This window comes from Drosophila innubila (genome assembly GCF_004354385.1).
Source record: "Drosophila innubila isolate TH190305 chromosome 3L unlocalized genomic scaffold, UK_Dinn_1.0 0_D_3L, whole genome shotgun sequence".
Classification (NCBI taxonomy): Eukaryota; Metazoa; Arthropoda; class Insecta; order Diptera; family Drosophilidae; genus Drosophila; species Drosophila innubila.
In genome coordinates this window covers 25,510,335-25,536,504 of record NW_022995376.1, presented here as the reverse complement: position 1 = coordinate 25,536,504, position 26,170 = coordinate 25,510,335, and the positions used below count along the sequence as shown (strand labels likewise).

Here is a 26,170-nt window from a genome sequence, read left to right as displayed (position 1 = left end):
ATTTTTATCAAAATGTTAATTAATTTTAAAGTTATTTGTATTTTAAAATTTGCATGAACTAAATTTAAATTTTACCCGTGAAAAAAAATTTATCAAGTTCGATAGAACTTGTCACGAACCAACGAACTAATTCCCTGATTATAGGCCATTCATTTAGTTCAGTTAACTGGGATCTCATATCGAAAAAGCTGATCAAATAAATCGATATGTGATACGATAGTTATTGTCTGACAATTTCTTTAAAATAAATATGTCTGACATCTTAAAATAGCCAGATAATTTTCGTAAAATTTGTTTTTTTCTAATTTGAAGTGAACATTTGAATTTTTCAATAATTAAAAAAGCGACATCAATATCTACTTATCGACTTTTATTATCGATGGAGTTCAACCCCTAATCAGCTGATTGCAGCGTCTGTTCTGTATTTAGAAGATTTGTATAAGTTTTAAATAAAATGACGGACCAAAATGGAAAACACTACGTTTGTGTCAGTTGCGGAAACCCAGTTCGAGAGTTGTACAAGAAATACAGCAATACGGTTAAACCAACTCACTGTGTAAGTAATTTGCCTATAACCCAAAACTGTCAATTAAATTTTATAATAAATTATTTTAACAGGTCAAATGCAACCAAATAACTGATAAATACATAGAAGTGGAGGAGTTCATAATCCTAATTGATGCGCTTTTACTGGTTTCGTCTGCATTCCGACACATGATTTATAATGGGAAATTTAAGGTAACTACAGGCTTTCCCTATGTACCTTGATCCATTGAAAGTGAGCAAACAAAAGTTATAAGTCAAGAACCATTATTTAACAGCTTTATTGGAAGATATCGCTTGTAGTGTTGCTATTGGAATCTTTTGCATTGTGCCGACAACAACGAGCGGATGGATCGAATACTGCCCTGTATGAAAGAGGATTTTATATGTCGGCGTTACAAAATATAGGAGGTATCGAATAATTACTCGAAAAGGGGTCATCTTGACATTAATTTAAACATAATTTTTGCAGAATATCTTTTGATGACGGTGCTGCTGCTTTTTATCACCGCTCTTCTCGGCTTCGGACAGTTGTCGAAAGTCGGTTTTGCACCGTTAGCATTAACTATCCTTAAAGTCGTTGCCATTTCAAATTTCTCCAAGTTTTTTTTACTGCCCATATTAGTCTGGGGCAGTAACACGACTGATTTTGGAAGAAATTTGCACTATATGCTAGTTACAGGTCATCATTTATGTTCATTGGTGATGGCTTATAATGTAGTTGGTATTATTAGTAACCATCTTCGCTGGCTGTCCATATTATTGGTAATTTGTGCATTTATTATGAAGGAGTATGTAAGATATTTTCAGGCGTTTCAAATGGTGCTTTAATGGTCATTATTTTTGAAAAAAAAAGAAAGAAACCAAGACTGTGATTTTGTTATCTAAGCTTTTTGACACTTTTACTATGTTTGCCTTGATTTGGATCAACAATAAAAACGTTATTTTTAGCTGAAAGTATTTTTTTTTTTTTTTCAAAAAGACGTAGAACAAACATTTCTAGATTTTCGAAAGGAAATAAATTCTCATCATTTAATCTAAGCTTTTTTAGCGCTTTGATGCAAACAGACAAACAAACTGACTTTTCATTTGATTTTGAGAAGACCACAAATAATTTCAAATTTGATTATCTTTTAAACTAGTTGTCGGATTTCCCTTATCTCATGAACCAGGTGAGTTAGCAAAACTACTACGCCATTTTCTTAGTTTGGACTAAACCTTTTGATCGGTATATAACTCGATCTGATCGGACAGTCGTAGCAAATTTTCCATATTATATATACAGGGGTGCCACAGAAATCTCTAGTGAAATTGAATTCCTCTGAAAGCATTTCCGCGCGGAAATTTCCGAGGTGCCTTTTCAAATTCGGCTGCTAAGGGTTGGCACCTTCTCAGATTAAATTATCCAAGGATTTGTTTATTACTACTTTTTTTAAGTTAATCATTGCAGAACAATAGGTTTTCAATTGTTTCTTATTTAATTTAGTCTATTTATGTAGCAATAGATTTTGTATAGCTAAAAAATGTAAACATTTAATTTTTGGCGCGACAAACAATTAAAGTTACCCCACAACTCTGACACAGTCTGGTATCTCATCGTGATATGCAGCAATAAAATCGTAATTCAAAACAAAACAAATTTAAATTGTTTTGATCAAAATAAATAAATTTGCCGTTAGCGAGACAGTTGGGCATCGAAGAGCTACGTCGGAAGAAAATTAAAAACGGATGACGCTTTTAAGGCGATGCCACCTGGCAGAAGTACAACTGCCCTCAAATGTTTTCACAAATTGCACAATAAGCAAAAAAAATTTTCGCAGTAAAACTTGTTTTACCTTAATTATTTCGGGCACACTCTGTGGCACAGCGGAATGAAATTGAAGTGAAATTCAAGCGGAAGTGATTTCTGTGGCACCCCTAATTATATATATATTGCTAGTCGCCTTTCGCACCCTTCGTGCCGCTTTCGTCACTAGCGCGAGCTTCCGTCCGCAAGATTAATTTAAAGACTTAAATCTCCATTTTGCAAAAAACCTAAAGTTTTCAATTCATTACCACCTCGCAGTCAAAACAACGAATTTTTCGATTCTCAAAAGAAGAGCAAAAAAAATGTGAATAATAAAATTATTACTTATTATAATTCAAAAATCGCGTTTCAGAACTTATTGCAGCACATGAGCTGTTTCATGAATAAACTTTAGACTACTTTTAATAATTTAAATTAATAACACTTCTTTTTTGTTCTTCGCCAAATTATACCAACATTTTCTAAGGTTTTTTTTGTAAATAACAGTCCTACAAAAAGAGTTAAATTTAAATTGTTCAGTAATTGAACTTCGAAAAAACTCATACAAAATGTCCCAACGCATAAGAAATGTATCAAAGTTAATAAAAATGTACCAAACAAAGGCACTGCTGCCAAATTAGCTAGCTCTGGCTATTTTCAAAGATCGGTGCTAGAAAAAAAACCTTCATTAAAATGTTTTCCTTATTATTATTATTAAAGTGGGAAAACCTGCGTTGCGACCCCTGGATCTATTGTTTCCCCTTCTGAGCCTATAGCTCGTTCGTCAATCGAATTTCTCGCACGAAGTCGCTGGGTTGAGATCTGCAATGTCCTCTAACGGTAGGACACATTTCCCAAGAAAACTACATCTACGTCTAGATAGAGCAGTGCATTCTGCTAGAATATGCATTAGGGATTCCTCCTCGAAGTTGCAGAAACAGCAGTGGAACTGCTTGCGATCCCTAGTTTAGATAGGTGACTTCTCAGTCTACAGACCGGTGAGTATTCTGAGTCTATTCTTTCCCAATGTGATTACTTGTTTGAACCTTTTTAGATTGTAGTTGCCTAGGAGGTGTTCGCCCAGTGCGACTGTTGCAGTCGTCTCTCATTACGTAGGTACTCCCGGATTGTGTGTCTTCATATTCCACAAAACGGCTTGGTGCTTGCTTGCGCCCACGTCAGAGCTTCGTTTCCTGCTATGACCATGTGACCTGGTATCCATCTTAGGGTTAGCGATCCCAGTTGGTTTAGCTTCTTCCGCACATCGGGCATTACTTTGGACGTTACCTTCGCCTTGTTGAGTGCATTAGGGAAGCTTGACTATCGGATAGAATGACTATGTCTCTATTCCGATAGTAAAGTTTGAGGTTAAGGTCAGCACACCTCCCTATTGCACATACTTCAGCTTGAAAGATGCTGGTGTGTGTTCCTAGAGATGCATGGTATGACATCCAAGGGCCCACAACACCAAGGACTGTGCCTTGGTCTGTAAGAGATCCATCGGTGTACCATTTTATGGTGTGTTCTCTCATGGGGTGGACCTTATCGAGTGTTGTCCAACTCTTCTTACTACTTAGGTTTATTTCGAAATTTTTTTCGAACCCGTGTTCGGCTGCCATTTTGTCCCTTGGTTGTACCAGTAGTGGGAGATCATCTGCTAGAAATTCTGCGTCTCTGTGACTGAGGATAAAACTGATGCCAGCACCCTCCCGTGCTATCCTTAGCAGGGAGGCTTTTTGTTGCAGTCTTATGAATTCATGAAGTGGCGTGAGCTCCATTTAAACTTCTTTGGCCGTTGTCGGACAGGTGCTCATAGCTCCGGTCATACATTCGTTGCAGTCGTAGCAACTGTTTCTTGACAGTGATGAGCTGCGCTCTCTCACCCCTGGCTATTGCTCCGTATGTGAGCATCGGCCTGACTACCATTAGGTATAGCCATCTAATTATCTTCGGTGATGTGCCCCATGATTTTCCTGCTATACTGCAACAAGTGTAAAGTGCTCTAGAGCACTTTGAAATCGCGCTCTTAACATATGAGCCGAAGTTTAATTTGCTGTCAAAATTGGCACCTAGGTATTTGACCTACTTACTTGTTTCTATTGTGCTATTTGATAGCCTTATTTACCTCAATATCGCTAAGTGTTTCTTCGAATTCGCCTCGCGCTATAATGACAATGTCGTCAGCGTAGCCTTGACATTGAATTCCATAGCTGGCAAGTCTCCTAAGTAGTTCAACTACTAGCAGGCTCCAAAGTAGTGGAGACTTGAGGACATCCTTTTGTGGTTGTGACTGTAACAGTACTGTCTTGAATTATTGTAATGGCTTGTCTAGATGCAAGCAGTAAGGAATCCATCTGCTTGTGTTTGTGTATAGGCCCCTCCTGGTCAGGGCTGCCTGAACAGCGTCAAAGTACGTGTTGTCGAAGGCACCATCTATGAACAGGAAGGCGCATGCTGCCATTTCCTTATTGCCAACTGCTGTGCTTAAAGTGCGGTGTAGTTGATATAGTGCCGTATCTGTAGATCGTTGCGTTGATTGCAACGGAGTTTGCATCAGAAGAGTTTCTTATCTTATAGTCCACCATATTTTCTAACGTCTTCAACAAAAACGATGTTAAACTGATGGGTCTGAAGTCCTGCCCCTGCTGTAGAAAGGAGGGTGATATCATGTCCAGGCCGGCGATTTGTAGGCTTGGAAGGTTCCAACTGCCCATTGTAATCGTTTCGGTGTAGTCGGCAGATGTTAATTTTATCCTAATTTTATCTAATTTCGAATTTTTAATTTTCATCAAATTATTAATTTATTGTAAGTTTTGGGTATAGCATTTAACAACGTTAGTCCTCATTAGCAATTTGCACCTCACTTAACTACCGCGCGCGATTTAACGAAAAATTTTAATTTGAAATTCGATAAAATAAAGGCAAACTTTTTTATGAATGCTGGGAACTCGTTGTGCCTCAGGGTGAATATTCTCACAAAAGTTTCCCAAAAATTTTCAATATTCTGATTTTAAAATTACAGAAGTATCAGATTAAGGCAATTTTGGAAATTGAACACAATGGGCTTAAATCCGTGAACCAAGCCTGCACGTCCGTTTTTTTGTTGCGACATGACTATCAAAACAAGTTGGCAGCACTGAAACTACATTTGAAAATCAGCTGTGCCGTCTCGGTCTTAGCTATTTTACATCGCAATTTCAGCTATTTTCGGATGCTTTCCTGGCAGAAACAGCTATTTTTTTTCTCGAAAAAGTTGGAAATAATTTCAAAATTTGGTCTCACTGCAAAGTTTTCGTTATCGCTTCTGCAACCCTGCTACTGGAAATTATCGGACGGACTCTGTCGCATGCAGAATTTATGACGATTCTATGCTATTTTCCTTTATTTTATATGCAAAATTGAAATTAATTCTGGCGAAATCATTGCAATGATTACTTTTCATTTGAAAATAAATGCCGCGAAGAAAATCGATATGCTTATAATATAAAGCACGTAATGTGTCTTCTGTTACGGCTAAATACACAGGCAGCGAACGTGTTATTTAATAATGTAAAACGCAACACTACAAGAAATTGCAAATAACCAATTAATAAGAAGTGAAATTTGCATAATATATACATACGTACATCATAATATTTGGTAAGTCTAGAAAAAAAGTGACCCACATACATGTGTGTGTGTAGTATATATAAATTTATACATATATGCATGCGTATGTTCAGACATGTATTAACACACACAAGCTAAGAACTTGGATGCCGCAAACAAGTAACATTAAAAAAATGAATTTATGTGAAAACTGCAATCTTCTAAAAATTGTGATATTTGCTTGTGCTCCAACAGTTATAATAAAGTGAACCAGTGTGAAATATATGATTATTTTTAAAAAGTTGTAAATAGATAAAACGACGTTATAGTTGCATCAGATACCAATATGACATCTCATTCATGTAGTGCTGTCGAAATATCATTGATATATCGATAGATATTTGTTCTGATATATTTTTGGTCGATATTTTTTCTGGCGATAAATTCAATATCGACATAATTATGCGATGTTGTGAGAAATTTTTAGTCGCAAATTTTTTTTATTTTCGTGAAGCATGGAAGCAAAATGTGCAATAAAATAGTAAAAATTAGTGAAAACAACTAATTTCAAAAGGAAACTCGACAAATAAAAAATTGCGCCCCGATTTTTATATCATCGGCGATATCGATATTTTATATTAAAAAATATCTAGTAAAACTGATATTTTCATATCGAAATATTATTGTTTCCAATGTGACCGGTTTAATGTTATATTTTAATATATGTGTAATTTTTTTAACAATTATTTTGATTTTTATATATACAGTATTTATATGTATTGCTTATCTGTTTTTGGTACGACAGAAATCGATAAGCTTTACATTAAAAATAACCTTATTACAATAATGTGATTTATTAAAAAAAAATAAATAAATGGCTAAAAAATATACAACATTTTTGGCCGAAATTGTTTTAAAGATATTTTATATGGATTAGAGTTAGAAAGTGAGCATTTTGAATGTTATCAAATTTGGTCACACATAAAATATAACCTTAAAAATGACAAAGTGACAAATTTCTTTTTTGTTCAATTTAAGCAACTTAAAAAACTTAAACGAAGACAATATAAACGATTTTCTGGAGTGGCACATATTATAGTATTTTCACTGGCCTACCCTGTGTCCCCGAATAATGGATTCGTGTCAAAGTTGAACTGGGATTTTCGGTTTCGCATCCTAAAGCAATGTAAATAATATAAGCAAAAAGTGAAAATTACGAAGCAACCGATTGACCGACCGCATTGGTACACACATATATATGTTGTTCACACAATAAAGTACACAAGTTAACAATAACTCCAATCAAAGATCACGATTGACACTTGGTTAACGTCATTTCAATGTCAGCTTCCACTTCGGTTGTGTTCGCGAGTTGTGTTCTGAAACACTGCACAAAGTACTCAAAAGCCCGAAGGGCAGAGAACAACAACAACAACAACGGCATCGAGTAAACCAGGGACAACCAGGGACAGGATCTTGACTACGGCGATTACTTGCTGCGTTTCAAAGATGCATTCATCGTCTGCGGCGTCAAACGCGCTTGTGGAATACTCTGACGTAAGTTCCGAGGATTTCTCTGATCCCGAGGCTGGAGAAATCGACTCGGATGCAGCGTTAGCTGGCAGAGGTGCGTCAGGTAGAAAACCAGAAAATCAGAGTCAGAACAAAATGCAAAGCTCGGATTCTGTCATACGTATCACAAAAACCAATGACTACAGGTAATCAATTTGGACAAGATGGCAGTTTAACTTTAATATTTGACATGTATACATGTTTTTATTTACAGGAAGAGACATACCGAAGAAGATGAGGACATGGCTTCAATAACTGCAATTGGCTCCTCGAGGTCGAGGCAGGTTTCTGTTGTTGCCAGCGGCAGCAGTAGGCTGAGCATTGCCTCTGTCACCGAGAAATCAAATCATCATCGCACCGACATCGCATTGACGACAGCCAAGAACTCAAATGACGAGCAATTGCAGTGGGATCGGGAATTGTATATGTCAAGCGACTCGATCGACACCGATGAGTTGGAGGCTGAAATGAAGCGACAGAAGCGCAAGAAGCTGAAGAAGGACAAGCACAAACATAAATCAAAGAAGAAATCAAAAAAGCGCAAGAAGAAGCGGGCCAAGTCATATTCGAGCATTGATTCCCTATCAGACAGTAACCTCGACACTTTGCTGGACAGACACAGTCGCTATACGCCACCAACGGCTCCAAATCGGGCCAAGAGTGCTGAGCGCACAGTCAGCGCTGCATTACCCAACTATACGCCACACAAAGACAGTCAAAGCAGTCCCATATCAGCTGGCACTCCGCCCGCCCGACGCCCCAACAGTAATAGTAATACCTATTATGGCGAGCCTGCTGCTCCTACGCCAAGTACTCCCATAGGCAGTAGCCTCCAGGTGACTGTAACGAACAAAACGAACTCAAACAGTCGACATCGATCGCCTCCAGCTCGCGTCGGCGTTGGTGGCACAATCAAGCGTTATGCCACCTCTCCACGCACTCCTCCACAGTCATCATCCCTCGGCCACTCGCACCAAAGCACTGGAAGTGCAAGGGACTCGCGAAGTTCTCGCTATGTGCAGAGCCCACTTAAAGATGATTTGAATGCTCATCACCGTTCGGGAAATACGTATTCAGCACGCTATTCGGCAAGTGGATCCGTTCCTGGACAGGGGGGAAAACTGAAGCGTATGTCGCCGGGTAAGTAAATCTGCGTTGAATACTTCTACGAATTGGTTAATATAGTTACATACTGTAAACAGGGATTCTAGAAAACGAAATTGTATTATCCAATTCCTTAGTAATAAATATTACGGATTTTCTAATTCTTTATGAATATTTACGCATGTTCAATCGTATTTTGGACGATAGTCTATATCAGATTTAATTTTGCCACAAAAAGTAAAATATTATAAACTTATTTTTGTTAAGGACGATAAATTATTAATGTTAATGGCATCTCCATCTGTTTTTTTGCAAACTAGTCTTTAAGCTTTGAAGCTATTTTGACGAAACTTGGAATAGGTTCGTCTTTTTACCACACTATACACCATCACTATATCATATAGCTGACATAGAAACGATCGCTCGAAAATTAACCTGTAGTATGAGGAACCTTTTCTTAAGATATTCCAACCAAACTCATAGATTTTGTATATTTTGCTGACAAAATTTGTTTAAAATCTGACAACTTTATTCTATAGCTGCAATATAGCCTTTACTGTTTTTTGAGATATTTTAACTATTGATTGAGCCTGATAGCCTTTGGTTAAATTCTGACGAAAATGGTATATATGGCTCTGTAAGGGTATCAAATATTCATTGTATTAAAGACATTACTAAAAGTGTTTTTGTGTTTCAGAACTGGATCGTTATCACCATCAACCGAGCACGCCACCGCACAAACGGCGAAAGTTTGGTGATGGTCGTGATGGATCGTTGTCATCGTCTGTGGGCACATTTGAGCACGGCAGGCACCATGCTGTTAAATACGAACGCTACAGCAGAGATCGATATTCGCGGCGGGCATCCAAGTAAGCAGTTAAAATTAGGTGTGATTACATTTGAGTTGTAATTACTTTAAAATGTTTTACAGGAGTCCAAGCGTACACCGATTATCGCGTGGTCGACTATCGCCAGGTGGAGGAGGAGCCACATCCGGCGGCAGCAATTCAAATATGTATCGCCATAGTAATAGCAGTCATAAGCACAGCAAATATGGAGCTCCTCACTCGCCTTCGCCTCCAATGTCAGCGAGGTCGTCTTCCAAACGAGCCTCTGGCAGCGGAATGGGCATTTCCGTTGAGCGTTACACATCGCGTTCTCCTCGGCCCAGTTCGCGTTATTATGAGGCATCGCCACCTTCGCCGGCGGGTGTTTCGGGCTCCAGCTCCCATTACCACAGACGCTCTCCCAGGTCACATCAGCATCATCGCAACAGCAGCCGCAAACGTTCACCCAGTTCAGGCAGTAGTCGGAGCTCCCGATCCCGCTCACGATCACCAACGTCGCGTGATCTAAAGCATAAGCGCGATGAATACATTAAGAAGATAAGCGAAACGAGCTTATTTGCCGAGCTGGTTAAGGATCGTCACAAGCGACAAAAGGCGCTGAAGGAGATTATTGAACGGCAAGAAGAAAACAGCAACAGCAACGGCGCATTGACCATCAACGAGAACAGCTCCTCTGTGGATGGCAACACGCCCAACGTGGCCGACAATCGCTCATCATCTTATCTGGCACCACAATCCTCAGCTAGTGCGACGCCAAATGGAATCGTTGGCGGTGGCAAACCTGATTTGGACGTAAACAACATTCCAATGCCAAACAGAGAGAATGATATACTAAAGCTTAATCCGAATGTTGTTGTTAGCACTGATGTTACGGATGACTCTTCAATAACGACAGTGGCTCTTAAAACGAATGTTAACCAAAAACCGAAAAGTCTTACAGCTTTACCAATGCCGCCGGGCATGAGTGCAGCTGATTTGGTGAGTGCACCAACGCCATCGCCGCCAGATATGTGCAAGTCTGTTAAGAAGCTATCGTCTGAGGAGAAAACCCTAACCGCCAATGCCAACAAGAGCCTTTTGAATTTGCCAATGCCGCCTGTTATACCGGGCAGCGAGGAGCTGAGCGGAGATGATGATGTCATCGACAGTCCTGAAGACTTTGATACGCCCAGTGGCAATAGCAACAGCACGAATGCGAATACGGGTGTAAATGCAAGTGCATCACAAGCTGCAGCACGTCGTCGTCCAGTAATACTTAATCGTCGCGACTCACGAAACAATGTAAGGGATTGGGGCGAACGGTGCGTGGATGTGTTCGAAGTGATTGCCCAGATTGGCGAGGGTACATATGGACAGGTTGTAGAAATTCTTGTACAGTATTTACATGCGATTACTAATCAAATGCTTATACTTCAGGTATACAAAGCGCGGGATCATCATACTAACGATATGGTGGCACTGAAGAAGGTGCGTTTAGAGCACGAAAAGGAAGGTTTCCCCATAACGGCTGTGCGCGAGATAAAAATACTAAGGCAACTGAATCACCGCAACATTGTGAACTTGCATGAAATTGTGACGGACAAACAGGACGCTGTTGAATTTCGCAAGGATAAAGGTTCCTTCTATCTGGTTTTTGAGTATATGGATCACGATCTCATGGGTCTTCTCGAGTCCGGAATGGTTGATTTCAACGAGGAGAACAATGCAAGCATTATGAAACAGCTATTAGATGGCCTTAATTACTGCCACAAAAAGAATTTCCTTCATCGAGATATTAAATGTTCTAATATTCTGATGAACAACAAGTATGCTCAAAATGTTTTCCCAATATGCATTAATTCATTTTATTTAATTAACAATTATTTTGTATGTTTCAGGGGCAAAGTTAAACTAGCGGATTTTGGCCTGGCTCGTTTATACAATGCAGATGATCGAGAACGTCCCTATACGAACAAAGTCATAACGCTTTGGTATCGTCCACCAGAGTTGTTGCTGGGTGAAGAGCGTTACGGGCCGTCCATAGACGTATGGTCTTGTGGCTGCATATTGGGGGAATTGTTTCTGAAGCGGCCGCTGTTTCAAGCCAATGCAGAAATGGCGCAACTTGAAACTATATCGAAAATATGCGGATCTCCAATTCCTGCCGTTTGGCCCAATGTAATTAAACTGCCGCTTTTTCATACACTTAAACAGAAAAAAACGCATCGCCGGCGTTTGCGTGAAGATTTCGAGTTCATGCCAGCATCAGCACTTGACCTGCTCGATAAAATGCTAGACTTGGATCCAGACAAACGCATTACAGCAGAAGATGCCCTCCGGTCGCCATGGCTGAAGAATATCAATCCGGATGAGTGAGTACAACATCTATTATTAAAACAACATAGTAGAAATGTAAAGGGGAAAGTCAATAGACGTGTTGGCTTTCAAAATCCATTGGGATCCATATAATAATTGATATATTTCTTACTCAACAGAATGCCAACGCCACAATTGCCCACATGGCAGGACTGCCATGAGCTGTGGAGCAAGAAACGGCGTCGCCAGCTGCGTGAACAGCAAGAGTCACTGCCGCCAGGTGTCATTTGCTCAGCCAAGTATCAACAGCACGGTGCCGCGATGGTGGGAGATGCCTAGCATTTACTATATGCTTCATACTTCAATGAAGGGGAAGACTATAAACAGCGAGACGAGGAGGTGGAGTGTGCCTGGTGGCAAAGTTAATATCTAAGTTTTGTAACGAATTACAAATAGTTGGCAGGTGCACAGACTCAGATCGGGTTGACATGCTCTACCAAAGCACTCTATTGTTTAAGTCGTCTCTATAAACAAACCTAGATTAACTAAGATTACATTTAAAAGTGATGAATTGCTTCAAATCAGGCATTTCAAATTGACCGCTGTATAATATTGTAATGTATATATACTACTTACTGCTATATTTTCAAACCAATAATCTATTGGCGCATCAAATGTTCTTACATTTTTTTTATGTTTAGAGTAATTACATACTATCAACAAACTTACACACATATTGGCAATAAAGAAGAGCATGAGATATAGCACACACTTAACCAATGTGTATTAAATTTAATTCTTCTGTTTGAACTCTATTAACTCTATTAAAACAAAAAACAATTGACAATTTAATGTGTTTATTTTTCAAGAAAACAGTAAACAGCGCTTAGTTTCAAAATAAAAGCGGAATTGTGAAGCAGTTAAAGGTTAGCATTTTAACACTAAATAAATTGTTATATATACTAATATATACATAAATACTAAGTTAGTAGTAAAGTTATTTATAAGTTTATCAACATATGCATGTTGTTCGTATAATACTATAATTGATTATTTTGTTAGATATTTAAATTAAATTGTAAAGTTAAAATTGAATTTATCAAGTACTAGTATCAATGTGTACTAAATGCACCCAAACAGATATATTTTAAAAAGCTTATATTTTTTAATATATAAATCAAGCCGTTTAAGAAGAAACATTTGTATAAAAATTACTATATAATAAAAATTAATCTGCGTGAGACTGAAAATAATTGAACACAAAATTGTGCAATTTGAATAACGAGAATTGTAAAATCGTTAATTATGAATTCCAATAACAAGACATTAATCTCCCAAAGCGCGAATCAAATTGAAATTTGGTTTTTAAATTGTAAAATCTGTCGATCTGTCAATCCGTTTACACATTACACAAATATACATAAACTGGATTATTATATTGATTTCAAAATATAGTTTGATTTGCATTGAATAATATAGAAATATAGAGTGATCTGAGAAATGGGCATAAAAAGGGAAAAATTTTTTGATCGCAGTTAAATATATTATGGATTTCAAATAATTGGTAGTCGGATTCCCTAAAAAATAGAAATGTATATTAAAACATAATTTTCTTATTGTAAATCTAGTTCCCAAGCCAGGTACATGTTCACGGATCGGACAATCCATTTTTAGTAATTGAGTGTGTTTTTTCGGATTCAATGAATATTTTTCATTTATGTTTAAGAAAAATATATCACTGGAATTAATTTTTTGTGCCACTCCACTTCGATAAAAATATCGAGTTCATGTTATTTTAAGCCCTGGTCGATAGATATCGATACACAGCATTAAATATAAAATCATCGATACAGTCGATATTACGCTCTTTGCCATTGATTGCAGCGTTTTTTGTGGCATTTTCTTTAGTTTTCCAGCACTACTTTGTTGGCGTTCTCCTTTTAAATTATTTTCGGCTTGTTTTTGTTTGTTTATAAAAATTAAAGCTGAAACTATAAGTGAAACATAGTTAACTATGCTACCATATCGAAATTATGGAGAAACAATTGATGTAAATACAAGAATGAATGATACCGTAATGAGATGAGGGTAATTGTAATAAATGTTTTGTGTCCATAGGAATTCGAGGTACAGCACCTACTGGGCAAAGGAGGATTCGCTCGTGTTTACAAGGCAAAATGCCTGCGTACACATCAAGACGTGGCCATCAAAATGGTAAACAAACAGATACAACTCACATGTGAAAACATGAGATATTAATTATGATTAATATTCGAATAGATTGACAAGAAGCTCATACAGGGCTCTGGATTGTCGAACCGAGTTCGGCAAGAGGTTGAAATACATTCCCGCCTGAAGCACCCGTCTGTGCTGCAGCTGTATACATTTTTCCAAGATGCAAACTATGTATATTTAGTTTTGGAACTGGCCGACAACGGGGAACTGCATCGGTACATGAACCAGCAAATGAAACGTCCCTTTACCGAGGAGGAAGCCGCATCCATTCTTCGGCAGGTGGTAGCTGGTCTGCTCTACTTGCACTCACACAACATCATGCACCGCGATATATCACTGTCCAATTTATTGCTAACCCGAGACATGCAGGTAAAGATAGCCGACTTTGGTCTGGCAACGCAACTGAAACGACCCGACGAAAGACACATGACCATGTGTGGAACTCCGAATTATATTTCGCCAGAAGTGGTTTCACATTTGTCACACGGCTTGCCAGCCGATCTTTGGAGTGTCGGTTGTATGCTGTATACGCTCTTGGTTGGCCGACCGCCCTTTGACACCGACGCTGTACAGTCCACACTCAATAAGGTGGTTCACTCCGACTACACAATGCCAACCCATTTGTCCTATGAGGTACGCGATTTGATTGATAAACTTCTGAGGAAGAATCCGCATGAGCGCATCTCACTTGACCATGTCCTTAGACACCCATTCATGCTGAAGGCTGCCGGAAGCACAATGTCGTACACAACGCCTGGCGCGTCGGACGCTTATAGCCAAAGCATTGCCAGCGGCGACAGCGGAATCGTCACTTTTGCAAGCAGTAAGTCGGACACTTTAAATTGAACGTTTGTATATCCTTGCAGAGGGAAATGAGTCGATATAGCCAAGTCCGTCTATTTCTATACTCTTTCAGCTTTCAAACTATCTCGATACAGATACATATTGTGTATGCTGACACAACTTATGTCGGAACAGGCTGGATCAAATCACTATATTAACCTTAAATCTGAATTACTTTATTGTATCTTGAGACTCTGAACACTTCTCCCATATTTTGAAATTATGTTTGGTTAAAATTCGTTATAGTAATAACAATGCTCTGCAGGGCTATCAAATCTTCGGGGTGCCAAAGATTACATTTAATTCTTATCAAATTAATCAATTATTTTTTCCAGATGATTCAAAAAACTCACACAGGCTGCGTTCTGTGGAACAACAATCCACACAAAACATGTTGCCGCAGATTCAAGAGGAATTCGGATACTATCAAGAGCAACATGATAAGTTTCCAAAACAGACAACATTTGACAGCACGGAAATGGATTGGCAGAGAATTGGGAATGGTGCACAGCAGAATGGACATTTTTTATCACATTCCACGCCAGCTATTGCTCCTGTTGTGGTTAGCCGTAATGCTGGAAGAGAAAATAAGGAGCGAATCTCGGTGCCACCCTTGAACACTCTGAGATTGCAGCCAACGCGATACAAAACAAAAAATGCCATTATGAGTATTTTAGCAAACGGAGAAGTTGTAATTGAGTTTATCAAGTGTAAGAGTAAAATGAACGAAGATCGTATAATTGATGTTTGTCGCATTTCCAACGATGGACGCCGCATTATAATATACCAACCGGATCCAGGACGGTAAGTAAGCACACCTTTGCCATGGGTGCAAATCAATAAAGGAACACAGCATTTTCCAAAGGTCGCAAATAAGAGTAGAGTTTAATAAGTCAAACAAAAAAAAAAAAAAAATGTAGATGAATGTGTGGCGTACCCATTAAATAAGACCGTCTTATTTCAAATTAATTTCTTAAAGTTAGAAATTAACTTACATTTCTTAATTAAAATTTATTTAAAAAAAAAAAATGGTTCAATAACTCTTACTTTCAATTTAAAAAGAATAAATAGCTTAAAATGATAAAAATTCTTAATATTTTATTGCAAAAATTAATATGAATTTATGGGATACCCTTTAAGTAGATGGATTTTATTTCAAATTAATTTTCTTAAAGTTAAAAAATAACGTACATTTTTCGATCTAAATATTTAAATAACGCAATAAACAAATTTTAGTTTCTATTTCAAAATCATTCAATATTTCATACTTTAAATTGTGGAAAAATAAATTTTAGAAAATTATATAATTTCTGTACATTTTATTAGCGGAATAGTAATTAATATGTATGTAATATGTACATACTTACTTATGTTACTGTCGAATGATTTTTTTTGATCGATTTGTATAAAAAATTTAAATATATTTATTCTTTAATTAATTTTATTTGAATTGCTTAATTATTTTTATTTATTTATTTATATTTACTTACTTTAAAAAATTATAATCCTTATTACGATGTCTGGTTTTTTTTAGAGGGCTGCCGATAAGAGATCAGCCAGCAGAGAATCATTTGGGCAGCCAGGATTGCACTTATGACTACGAAAATTTGCCACACAAACACTGGAAGAAATATGTTTATGCTGCTCGTTTTGTGGGCCTGGTGAAAAGTAAGACACCAAAGGTGACATATTTCAGTACCCTGGCGAAATGCCACCTGATGGAAAATCTGGCTGACTTCGAGATGAACTATTACTCTGGAGTCAAACTGACAAAGTCGCCCAGTGAAGGTATTAAGGTATATGATGCGCATGGCGTGCTGTTGTCAGATCATACCAACATCGAGACAAAGGCACTCATTGACCACAGTAACGAGTGCTTTGCGCACTGCCTTAGCATCTGTAATGCCCTGGAGCTTGCTCAGACAGGGAACAATACCTGCTTTCCTGTTACAATAGGTCGTCGGCCAATAGCACAGATGCCGCCATCACAACGCTCGGAAGGCCTACGGGATACAACAAATTTTGCATATTCCACACCCAAATCACAACAGGTAAAAGCCACATCGAGTTATTTTAATGGACAATTTATATAATTTTATCTTCATAGGGGTCAATCAACTTTTCCATTAGTACCATTTCGTCGATGCGCAGTGGAAGCGATTTAATTGGATCTCAGATGTTAGCAGCCCAACAAAACGTACCCATTAAACGGTTGAATATACCAGGCGTAGGCTCTGCCACTGAGGTTGGTTCCTAGCATAATGGAAAACAATGGTTTTTTATTTATGGTTCATTTGTTTCAGCTGTCCCATGGTGTTGTGCAAGTGCAATTCTATGATGGATCGGTAATTTCAGTCATACCAGAAGCACAAGGAGGCGGCGTTACATATACGCAACCAAATGGAGTATCCACCCACTTCCCGGACCATGACGACCTACCATTATCGGTTAGGGATCGACTTTCCCAACTGCCCCAAGTGCAGATGAAGTTAAAGTGTGCCCCCCTGATCGGCAGCAAAAAATTTGACTGCAACGCGATAAATTCCAAGTCGGCAACTTCTGCGCCTTGGCATAATCGCATGCTAATCTAAACTAAACATAACTAAATATTAATCGTGTTTTAAGAAAAAAAGTTTAATGCATTTGTATTATAAAATAGTCTCTTGCTATATATAAATATATTTTATATTAAATACCTTAATATTCGTTTTTAATTGATTTTAACCTACTACTACTATTTGAAGTGCGAGGAGGCTGAGGAAATACAACAACCTGAAGAACAAACAGTTAACAAGGATATTACTTCAGCGTTAACTCAGAAACCATTTAATGAGATGCATATATTGTCAGAAGAAATTGCCAATTATCTTCATATGACAACTAAATGAAAGAAGATAAAAAGCAGCTGATTATGTGTGAATTTCAGCATAACAAAATAAACAAATAGTATTATTCTAATTATACTGTAATGCAAGCAAACTATTATCTATTACGTTCAAAAAGGGTCGTTCCCGAAACTGATTCAAATTTGCATAAGCCAAATCAAAGCCAAATCTGAATCTGTTTCCGAAATACCCCAATTAATTTGACCAACTGTAAAATGAACGATAATCTCAAGAATGGATTTCTTTGTTCGTTCATCTGAAAGGTCCGTTCATATGAACTTTTTCAGAGCGAAAGCAAACAACTCTAGTTGTGGTCACTGCTGCCAACTTTTTAGAGGAACAAATAGGTGGTTCTGGCTGGAAAGCTTCCGAAAAATAGCTGAACTTGCGATGCAAAATAGCTAATATACTGCCAACTTTCTTAGCACCGCCATCTCCGCAATTATTGCTAAGAACTCAAAGAAACTTGAAGTGCGCGCGTTAAGTGAGGAGCAAAATTGCTGATGAGGAGTAACGTCGTTAAATTTTATACCTATAAAATACCAGACTGTTCTGGTATATCAGATGGTAATTTAAGTATACTAAATCAGTATTAATTAGAACGCGTTATTGGTCGCTTGTGGCCACACTGGAAACTTTAAGTGTAGGTGAATTTAAATTTCAAAATGCAATAACTTTGAAATAAATTAATAGTTTGAAGAAAATTTAAAATTCGAAACTAGATTAAATTAATGAAAACATTTTTATGAAGGTTTGGGGTTCGTCACCCACACGGTAAAGAAGTTACAAATTTAATTCTAAAAGAAATATTAAAAAATCGAGAAAACTCTAACAAAGGCCTTGCTAAATTTAAATAACTTTATCTTCAATATTAAGAAAAATTCCAAATTACGTGAATTTTCTTGAGTGCAACCAAATTTTCAATTTGATTAAATTAGAACAAGCTGCCAGATCGGTAAATTTTGTAGGGTGGCAGCCCTTGCATCTGGTGAAAGTTTCCAAACCAGTGCTGGCAAGTTTTTAGGGGGAACAATAGCTGTTTCTATCTACAAACCATCTGAATTTCTGTTATTGTGGGCAATTTTGCACAGTTTTACCAAAAATATTAAGAGCAAAACTTACCTGAATATATTTTTAAAATAGTCAGATTTCCAGCTAATAGCAATATTGAAATTTTTCTAGCAAACGCATTCTGAAAATAGCCAGATCTAGCTATAAAATAGCTAAGTTTGGCAACAGTGGTTGTGGTGCACATACAAATTTAGTGTTTTTGTTAGTTCTGCTGTTGCAACACAGCTCGGTTTAAGTTTATGTTTTAAACGTGAGATTAGGGCGCAATAATTAAAAGTGTGTGTATCATGGAGAACTGTTTATAATATTTAATTGAACATTTACAGATTGCCACCAATAAAGCCCAACCTTTATTTAGTGATTGACGAGTGTATTTTTGTTTTGTCGCGCAGTCTGTCTGGCCACCAGCGTAAAAACTGGTTTGAGTTGGCTTTTGTGTATACAAAACTCAAGCCACATTCATTCAGCACTTACACACGTATTTACTATGTTCATACACATGCAAACATAGTAACTGTAAGAAAACTGCAAAGCTTCAAAATAGTTGAATTTATATTTGTTCGTATTATAATTTTGAAATAAAGATAAAAATGCGTAAGTGTACAATTTGTCATAAATTTGCATGCGTCAAATCAAGATATTGTTATAATTGTTAAAGTTGAAAATATATAAATTAATTTTGGCCAGTTATGCATGGCTTGGGACCCAATAACAACTTCAAACACTGCGGAGATGTGTGACTTTTAGTCAGTTTTTAAAAGTGGCAGTCTGGTTTTGACTTGAGTTAACAGACAAATTTGTTGTTGTTTTTTTTATTTTTTTTTATTAAATGTGTTCTATTATAAGGCTTGCAGATGGTCTTATAATTTTGTCACAAGAAGGTGCTATAAAGAATAAACAGTTAGTCAAATAGTTGTATTGACAAAATAAAAAAGTGCACGTATTGTTCTTTGTAACAAGCTTTAAGCTTTTTTTTTAAATGTTATTTATAGTTGCTTATGGGGGTTAATACAAATAAAAAAAAAAATATTTGTTATATTGGCAAAACATAACCATGCCCCTTTGTTTCTATGCACGAAAGTTTACTAGTTTAAAAACTGATGAGATGGAACTTCAGGTCCGATCTTTCGCAAGAACTGGAATCGGAAGGAAACCTTTAACCTTCAATATAGAAAAGAAATCAAACTACTTTGTTAAATACCACCGACCACTACTTCTAGATGTCTATGCACATAACGAGACTAACTTATATTATTTCTAACCACAAAAAAAACATTCTTTCTATTTGGTTAATATATGCGAATAATTACTATCGATTTTCGTTTCTCCGATCGCTTTCCCGCAAAAGGATTTCCTTTAAAAAGAATGCCATGGATTATGTAGTGTCCCAAAGTTGTTCCGACAAGAATCATAAAAACTTTACGCATTGTCTTAAAAATCTTTTTAAATATCCATCTGTCTATTATGCATTTAAAACTTATATGCAATTCATAATTATCTCTGATGCAGAGATCAGATACATGTACCATACATACTACTATAATGCATATGACCTCTTAATTGACAACTTCAATTGATTAAGAAGAGACGCGCTATTGTAAGATTTTCGAACTGGAATGAGCAGTTGCCAGTTGAGTAAGCGGTTAGGCAACATAGCTGTTGCTCTCGCCGAATATCGAAAGAGAGAAACTGATAAGCAGTGTGTGAGATAACTGGCTGTTGCTGCTCGCAGAGCAAACAAACTGGCTTCAACCGCACCTCAGTTCCAGCAACAAAGAACGATATTGAAAGAGTGTGAGGCAAAAGTGGACAGCTAATTCGAGCAGAGAATAGAGTCAATGTCGAACTCGACTAGCTGCTATCTCAATTGGCTCTCACAGAGAAGGGCTCGCTAGATACATACGAGTATCTATATGGGAAGTTAAGAGAGAAGCTTCGATGTGACTGTGTTAAATGACGTCTCCGAGAGCGTGATTCACTTTTGCGTTGAGTTGAGTTCATTGAAAAATATGCAATACGCGCGGAAAGAGCTTTCAATTTCCATCATTTGTGCTGCAAATAATTAAAATTCGACGAACTCTTTAATTCTATTTGGAAGCCATTCCGTTTCACAATATGTCCGGAAAAGGCAATTACAATAATCGTGATCGCGTACGGGATCCACGCGAAGAGATTCTACTCGAAACAAATTTCGAAGACGACGGTGGTGTGCTAACTCGCGCCTATAACAATAATCCCTATCAGAATCGGCGACACAGTGCCTACCAGTCGGAGCACTCCTTGGATAGGTACACCGAACGCGGCGGTGAAGGTAGGACAAATCGGCGATAACCACACATCGTTTTGTATGTTGCACACGCACAGTGGTTCTTAATCGTACATCGTAAATGTCCCATTTTCAATGGCTTTATCACATTACACTGTGCTTGTCTTATCTACCATAAGTTTGTATCCATAAGTAGCTCACCTGCGCTAAAGCATATACATATATTTTTATTTATTTATTTAAAAAAAGTAATAATCGACTTGATTAAAGTTAAAAATAAATTCTTTTAATAATTTAAAATGAAAACTTAAAAAGACTGGAAATATTTAATACAACAATTTAGTTATGTGCCATTGTAATTGTTATATTGTTTTTATTTTATTGATGCATCTTTGTGTAAATTACTATATATTTAAGATAATTATAATTAAATAATGTAATCTTAATTCTTTCAGCCGATTGTTGCCAGTCATGTATGGCACGCATTCCATATGCAACGCTGATTGCGACCCTTATGTGTCTGCTCGGCGTTGGCATATTTTGCGGCACAATGTACAGAGGGGCATCGCTAACGGTTATCATGATGGATCAGGTGTTTCACCTGCGTCTCATATGGTAAGTCAATCACGACTAATTGTGGCTCACGTTGTGGAGCTCATGGTGTTTTCTTCTTCATTAAGGATCGAGGCTGTACAGATGATATTTGTTATAATTGCCGCTGGGATGGCTGCTCTCGGATTTATGATATTGTTTGTTGGCTTTCTGGCAACGGGCGCAACTCGCTATAAGGTTTATAGGGCGTGGCGATCTCGGGTCGGCGGTCGTATCTCCTGCGCAGTTCTTATGGGCATTACCTACTTGCTGAACTTCGTGTGGACACTTATTTTGTGCTTCTTGGTCATCGTAACATTTATTTACACCATGTTTTGGAACATGTGCTCGAGTGTGGAGCAGTCTCTGAGTTGTATTGATTTGACTCAATTTCGTAAGTTCATAAGTATTAAATCTTGTGATTAAATAGACTAAATATACAATTACTTTACAGATTTCATGTTTCCGCCTAACACCAAGCTCGAGGATATGAAGGTGTGCGAAAAATACGAGATCAAGGCATTCTGTAAAGATGGTGTTGAGAACGCTGAAGTAATGTTTATTTTGGCTACTCTCTCGACTCTCCTGGTGATCCTCAGTCTTGTGCACTATTTGATGTGTCTTTCCGCAAATTACGCCCACATTCGGGACCACGAAAAGTTCCAGGAGCTTCAGGAGATTCAAAATCTGAACGAACTGGAGTATAGCGCTACGTCCAAGGATCGTTTCTAGGAAATATTTAAATCTATACAATTTGTGCTTCACAAGCAATAAGACAAGATTGGCACAGTGAAGCCCAAAGACACAGAAATGCAACGAAAATCGCTATAGCAATATGAATTTGTTTTTAAATGATATCCATGGCTTTTTTTGAATTTTATTTTCTAAGTGTTTCGCAGTTAATGTATGAGTTATTCCGTATCTTAATTATAATTTAGACCAGTAACGTTCGCGAAAAACAATCACATACACAAAAATACACTTGTCTGACTTACTGACTTGGAAATCCATGTTATAAACCGTTAACGCTGTGCTGATACTCACAGTGACAGTTAAGCATCGCATGAGATGCGTATAATTGCATTAAAGCTCAGGGTTATTCACCCTGCCCATCACCGTGAAACCGTACCAAAATTAATGTGCTAAGCTGGCAGCAATAATGTTTAATATTTTCACCAACTTGCGTCCATATATATGTATTATGTATGCACTGCATAAATCTGTATACCTTACATGATTATATTTTCCGTCCAAAATTGTCTATTTTCAAATGTCTATGAAATAATAATTTAATATTTGTCTTATATTATAAGTGCGTTTTATCTGTATACATATTTGTATTTTTAAAATAATCATACGTCTTTTACGTACACATGCCTATAAATCAATACATACGTACATATGTATATATTTGCATTCCAATAAAAAAATTTAATTAATTTACTCTGAATATATAGTCTGGTTATTTGAAAATTGCGCTTACTTTTGACAACAAAACGGCCTATCGATTCCGCTTTTTGTATTTTTAAATATATCGATATTTTACGTAAAGTGTTTTACTATCGAAACTAAGCAATGTAATCGATTATCTTGCAACTCTAGTAAATATTTTTGTGGCTATTTTATTTCGTAAGATTTAAGTAATTTACTGGTTAATAATTTAAAATTTAACTAAATAAATAATGTTACGAAAGCTAAACTCTCCCCAAGCTCTTTTTGTGGTAAGTAGCACCCGAATTTGGCATCCATTTCTACATATGTTTTTTATTATAAATGTTATGTATATTATTGGTGTGATGATAAATTTTGATTGCATGTTATTTACAGAGAGCGGCTTCGACACGCACCGAAAAGCTGGAAGAAATTCGGGAACGTCTTTCTAAAGGACCCAATTTTCAAGATTTTGTTCAAAATTCCGACAATTTGAAGGAGGACTGGGAGAATTATGATGGCAAATTGCGTCGCGAGAAAGGCGAGAATCAATATTTGCGCCTGCCGCCTTGGTTAAAGACAACAATTCCAGTTGGCAAGAATTTTGCAAAAATCAAATCGCAGCTTCGAGATCTCAAGCTGTCCACTGTGTGCGAGGAGGCACGATGCCCCAACATCGGAGAGTGCTGGGGTGGTGGCGAGCACGGCACACAAACAGCAACAATTATGGTAGGACCTCGGTGAACTCGGTGACATTTGCTGATAATATAACGCATTAAATTGATTACAGCTCATGGGAGATACTTGCACTCGTGGTTGCCGATTTTGTTCAGTAAAAACCGCTCGTGCGCCGCCACCATTAGATGTGAACGAACCTGTAAACACCGCCAAAGCAATTTCATCTTGGGGCTTGGACTATATAGTGTTGACATCTGTTGATCGTGATGGTTCGTTTGGTTCCTGTCTGACATTATATAAACAATTTTAGTTTAAGACATTTGTTACCCAATATGTTTTTTTTTTGTAGATTTACCGGACGGTGGCTCAAAGCACATTGCAGAGACGGTGCGTGAAATCAAAGCACGGTAAGAGGATACATAGATTTATTACAAATATGTTAACAATTTTTAATAGAATCCCTTTGCTTGCAGTAATTCGAATATATTTGTTGAATGCTTGGTACCAGACTTTCGCGGAGATTTGGACTGTGTTCGGACAATTGCCAGCTGTGGACTCGATGTCTATGCACACAATATTGAAACAGTTGAGAAACTGACACCATACGTACGAGATCGTCGGGCACACTATAGGCAAACTCTTAAAGTTTTGCGCGAGGCTAAGCAGATAAATCCGAATCTCATTACAAAGAGTTCAATAATGCTGGGCCTAGGAGAAACCGATGAGGAAGTTGAGCAGACTCTGTTGGATCTCCGAGAAGTCGGAGTTGAATGTTTAACCTTAGGCCAGTACATGCAGCCTACAAAAAAACATCTCAAGGTTATCGAGTATGTTACTCCTGAGAAATTTAAGCACTGGGAACAGCGAGGCAATGAGCTAGGTTTTCTATATACTGCCAGTGGTCCACTTGTACGCAGCTCTTATAAAGCCGGAGAATTCTTTATCACAAGTATATTGGCCAATCGCAGGAAAACAGTGTAAATGAAAATAATATATAATAATAGTATACTAGAAAAATTGTTATAATTTGTTGAATATGTTTTTGTTAGAATCTTTAACTTTGTCAATAAATTATATTCGTAGCACGATTATAGAGTTCGCATTAACCCCCCAAAAATTCAACAAATGAAATCAAACGGAATCATATCTTAACCTGCCTGAACACTGAGTTTTATACACTTCTTGCTGCAGGATCACTATATCATATAATCGCCATGGAAAAACGGACGACACTCTTTAGTCTGAAAATTTTCATAACTCATCAAAGAAGGCAACGGAAATATTGCTTGAACAAACTGAGAATTTCTATACAGAATTGGGTATTAAATAACAGTGTCAGAACTACATCTAAACAAAAACATCCTTCCACAATCAGAGCTGGAAATACACTTTTTTTTTAACAGTAAAGTTAGTTGAGAATTTGAAATTTGCTTCGATTTTATCTAATCTACTTTTTGAATCAATTGCAATTTTCCCCTAGAGTTTGAATTGCGTTGAAAAGCTAGCTTGCTACTAGAGATGATGTGGATTCCAACTACAGTAAATATTTATTTAGTTACTTACTTACTACTTGTACAAATTCACTTGACCGTTATTACTATAATTTGAATGTAAAACAATTGAAATATAATTATATTTTTTGATTTTTTTTTTTAAATCCTCTTTAATTATTAAATTTTTTTTATTTTCCATTTATATTTTAATGCTTAATGTTTTTCTTACCGTTAAATTTGTACTTCGGATTTTGCTTACAAACTTGGTTATATGTAGGCCTTTTATCTCTACTGTGGTTTTACTTGGGCTTTTCAATTCCAGCTAATATTTATGTGGGCCTTTTATCTCTACTGTGGTTTTACTTGGGCTTTTCAATTCCAGCTAATATTTTTTTGGGATTTTAAACGCCAGCAAATATTTACTTATCATTTTTAATCTCCAGTAATTATTTAATTGTGATTTTTGAACTCAATACCCTACAACTCAATACACACTCAGTAAAATAAAATAGAGTAGAAAGGAATTACAAATTACAATTACAATTACAACATTTTCAGAATTACAATAGTATTACTTAAATCTAAGTTTACATATTTATTTAATATATTTTTAAAGAAAATTTTAAATTCGAAATGACTAATATAAAGGTGTTGACTTTAATTGTACGTTGAAATGTTGATTTTAGACGCTGCACAGTGGGGCAGATCCTCATTTTGCGTTGCAAAAATCATATCTTTTGAACCGGTGAAGATATTTTCAAAATTTAAAAAGCATTTGATAGAAAACTCATTAAGCTTTAAAATGAGTGCTTGCACAGGGTGTTTGGCCCACAGGGCGATTCAGGGTTGTTGACCAAAGTTGAAAAATATTTTCGGTGCATTTTTGACATGTAAAATTAAAAAAAAAACCAATTTTTTGGTGTTTAGTATATTTATTTTAA

General features: G+C 36.9%; 5 protein-coding genes and 1 long non-coding RNA gene across 9 annotated transcripts; 5 read left to right on the top strand and 1 right to left on the bottom strand.

Moving 5' to 3' along the window:
- Positions 1-405: 405 nt before the first annotated feature.
- LOC117787456 (protein ARV1) lies at positions 406-1,496 on the top strand. 2 transcript variants are annotated; one of them, XM_034625994.1, is made up of 4 exons: positions 406-556; positions 619-738; positions 822-954; positions 1,016-1,496. In XM_034625994.1, the coding sequence occupies exons 1-4, from the start codon at positions 455-457 to the stop codon at positions 1,372-1,374; spliced, it is 714 nt and encodes a 237-aa protein (XP_034481885.1). In that variant the 5' UTR covers positions 406-454; the 3' UTR covers positions 1,375-1,496. The 2 variants fall into 2 exon arrangements, with proteins under 2 accessions (XP_034481885.1, XP_034481886.1); XM_034625995.1 differs by having other exon boundaries at positions 416-538.
- On the bottom strand, positions 801-1,054 carry LOC117787457. The gene is made up of 2 exons (XR_004617688.1): positions 970-1,054; positions 801-908 (listed from the first exon to the last, which is right to left on the bottom strand). It is a non-coding gene; the product is annotated as an uncharacterized LOC117787457 (long non-coding RNA).
- A 4,170-nt stretch (positions 1,497-5,666) lies between the features above and the next one.
- On the top strand, positions 5,667-13,178 carry LOC117786249 (cyclin-dependent kinase 12). 2 transcript variants are annotated; one of them, XM_034624402.1, is made up of 8 exons: positions 5,667-5,968; positions 6,956-7,635; positions 7,704-8,629; positions 9,291-9,462; positions 9,525-10,797; positions 10,858-11,246; positions 11,319-11,792; positions 11,916-12,075. In XM_034624402.1, exons 2-8 carry the CDS (start codon positions 7,427-7,429, stop codon positions 12,073-12,075), a joined length of 3,603 nt encoding a protein of 1,200 aa, XP_034480293.1. In that variant the 5' UTR covers positions 5,667-5,968; positions 6,956-7,426. The 2 variants fall into 2 exon arrangements, with proteins under 2 accessions (XP_034480293.1, XP_034480294.1); XM_034624403.1 differs by lacking the exon at positions 5,667-5,968 and having other exon boundaries at positions 6,916-7,635; positions 11,916-13,178.
- Positions 13,179-13,649: 471 nt separating this feature from the next.
- LOC117786251 (serine/threonine-protein kinase PLK4) lies at positions 13,650-17,446 on the top strand. The gene is made up of 7 exons (XM_034624404.1): positions 13,650-13,786; positions 13,855-13,950; positions 14,017-14,794; positions 15,150-15,618; positions 16,349-16,865; positions 16,922-17,059; positions 17,118-17,446. The coding sequence occupies exons 1-7, from the start codon at positions 13,751-13,753 to the stop codon at positions 17,403-17,405; spliced, it is 2,322 nt and encodes a 773-aa protein (XP_034480295.1). The 5' UTR covers positions 13,650-13,750; the 3' UTR covers positions 17,406-17,446.
- Positions 17,447-18,984: 1,538 nt separating this feature from the next.
- Positions 18,985-23,011, top strand: LOC117786252 (neuronal membrane glycoprotein M6-a). Of its 2 annotated transcripts, none has more exons than XM_034624406.1 (4): positions 18,985-19,364; positions 21,492-21,651; positions 21,717-22,021; positions 22,082-22,359. In XM_034624406.1, the coding sequence occupies exons 1-4, from the start codon at positions 19,361-19,363 to the stop codon at positions 22,357-22,359; spliced, it is 747 nt and encodes a 248-aa protein (XP_034480297.1). In that variant the 5' UTR covers positions 18,985-19,360. The 2 variants fall into 2 exon arrangements, with proteins under 2 accessions (XP_034480297.1, XP_034480296.1); XM_034624405.1 differs by lacking the exon at positions 18,985-19,364 and adding an exon at positions 20,886-21,081 and having other exon boundaries at positions 22,082-23,011.
- A 191-nt stretch (positions 23,012-23,202) lies between these two features.
- Positions 23,203-24,819, top strand: LOC117786938 (lipoyl synthase, mitochondrial). The gene is made up of 5 exons (XM_034625367.1): positions 23,203-23,348; positions 23,455-23,787; positions 23,849-24,005; positions 24,086-24,143; positions 24,210-24,819. Exons 1-5 carry the CDS (start codon positions 23,310-23,312, stop codon positions 24,715-24,717), a joined length of 1,095 nt encoding a protein of 364 aa, XP_034481258.1. The 5' UTR covers positions 23,203-23,309; the 3' UTR covers positions 24,718-24,819.
- The last annotated feature ends 1,351 nt before the right edge of the window (positions 24,820-26,170 follow it).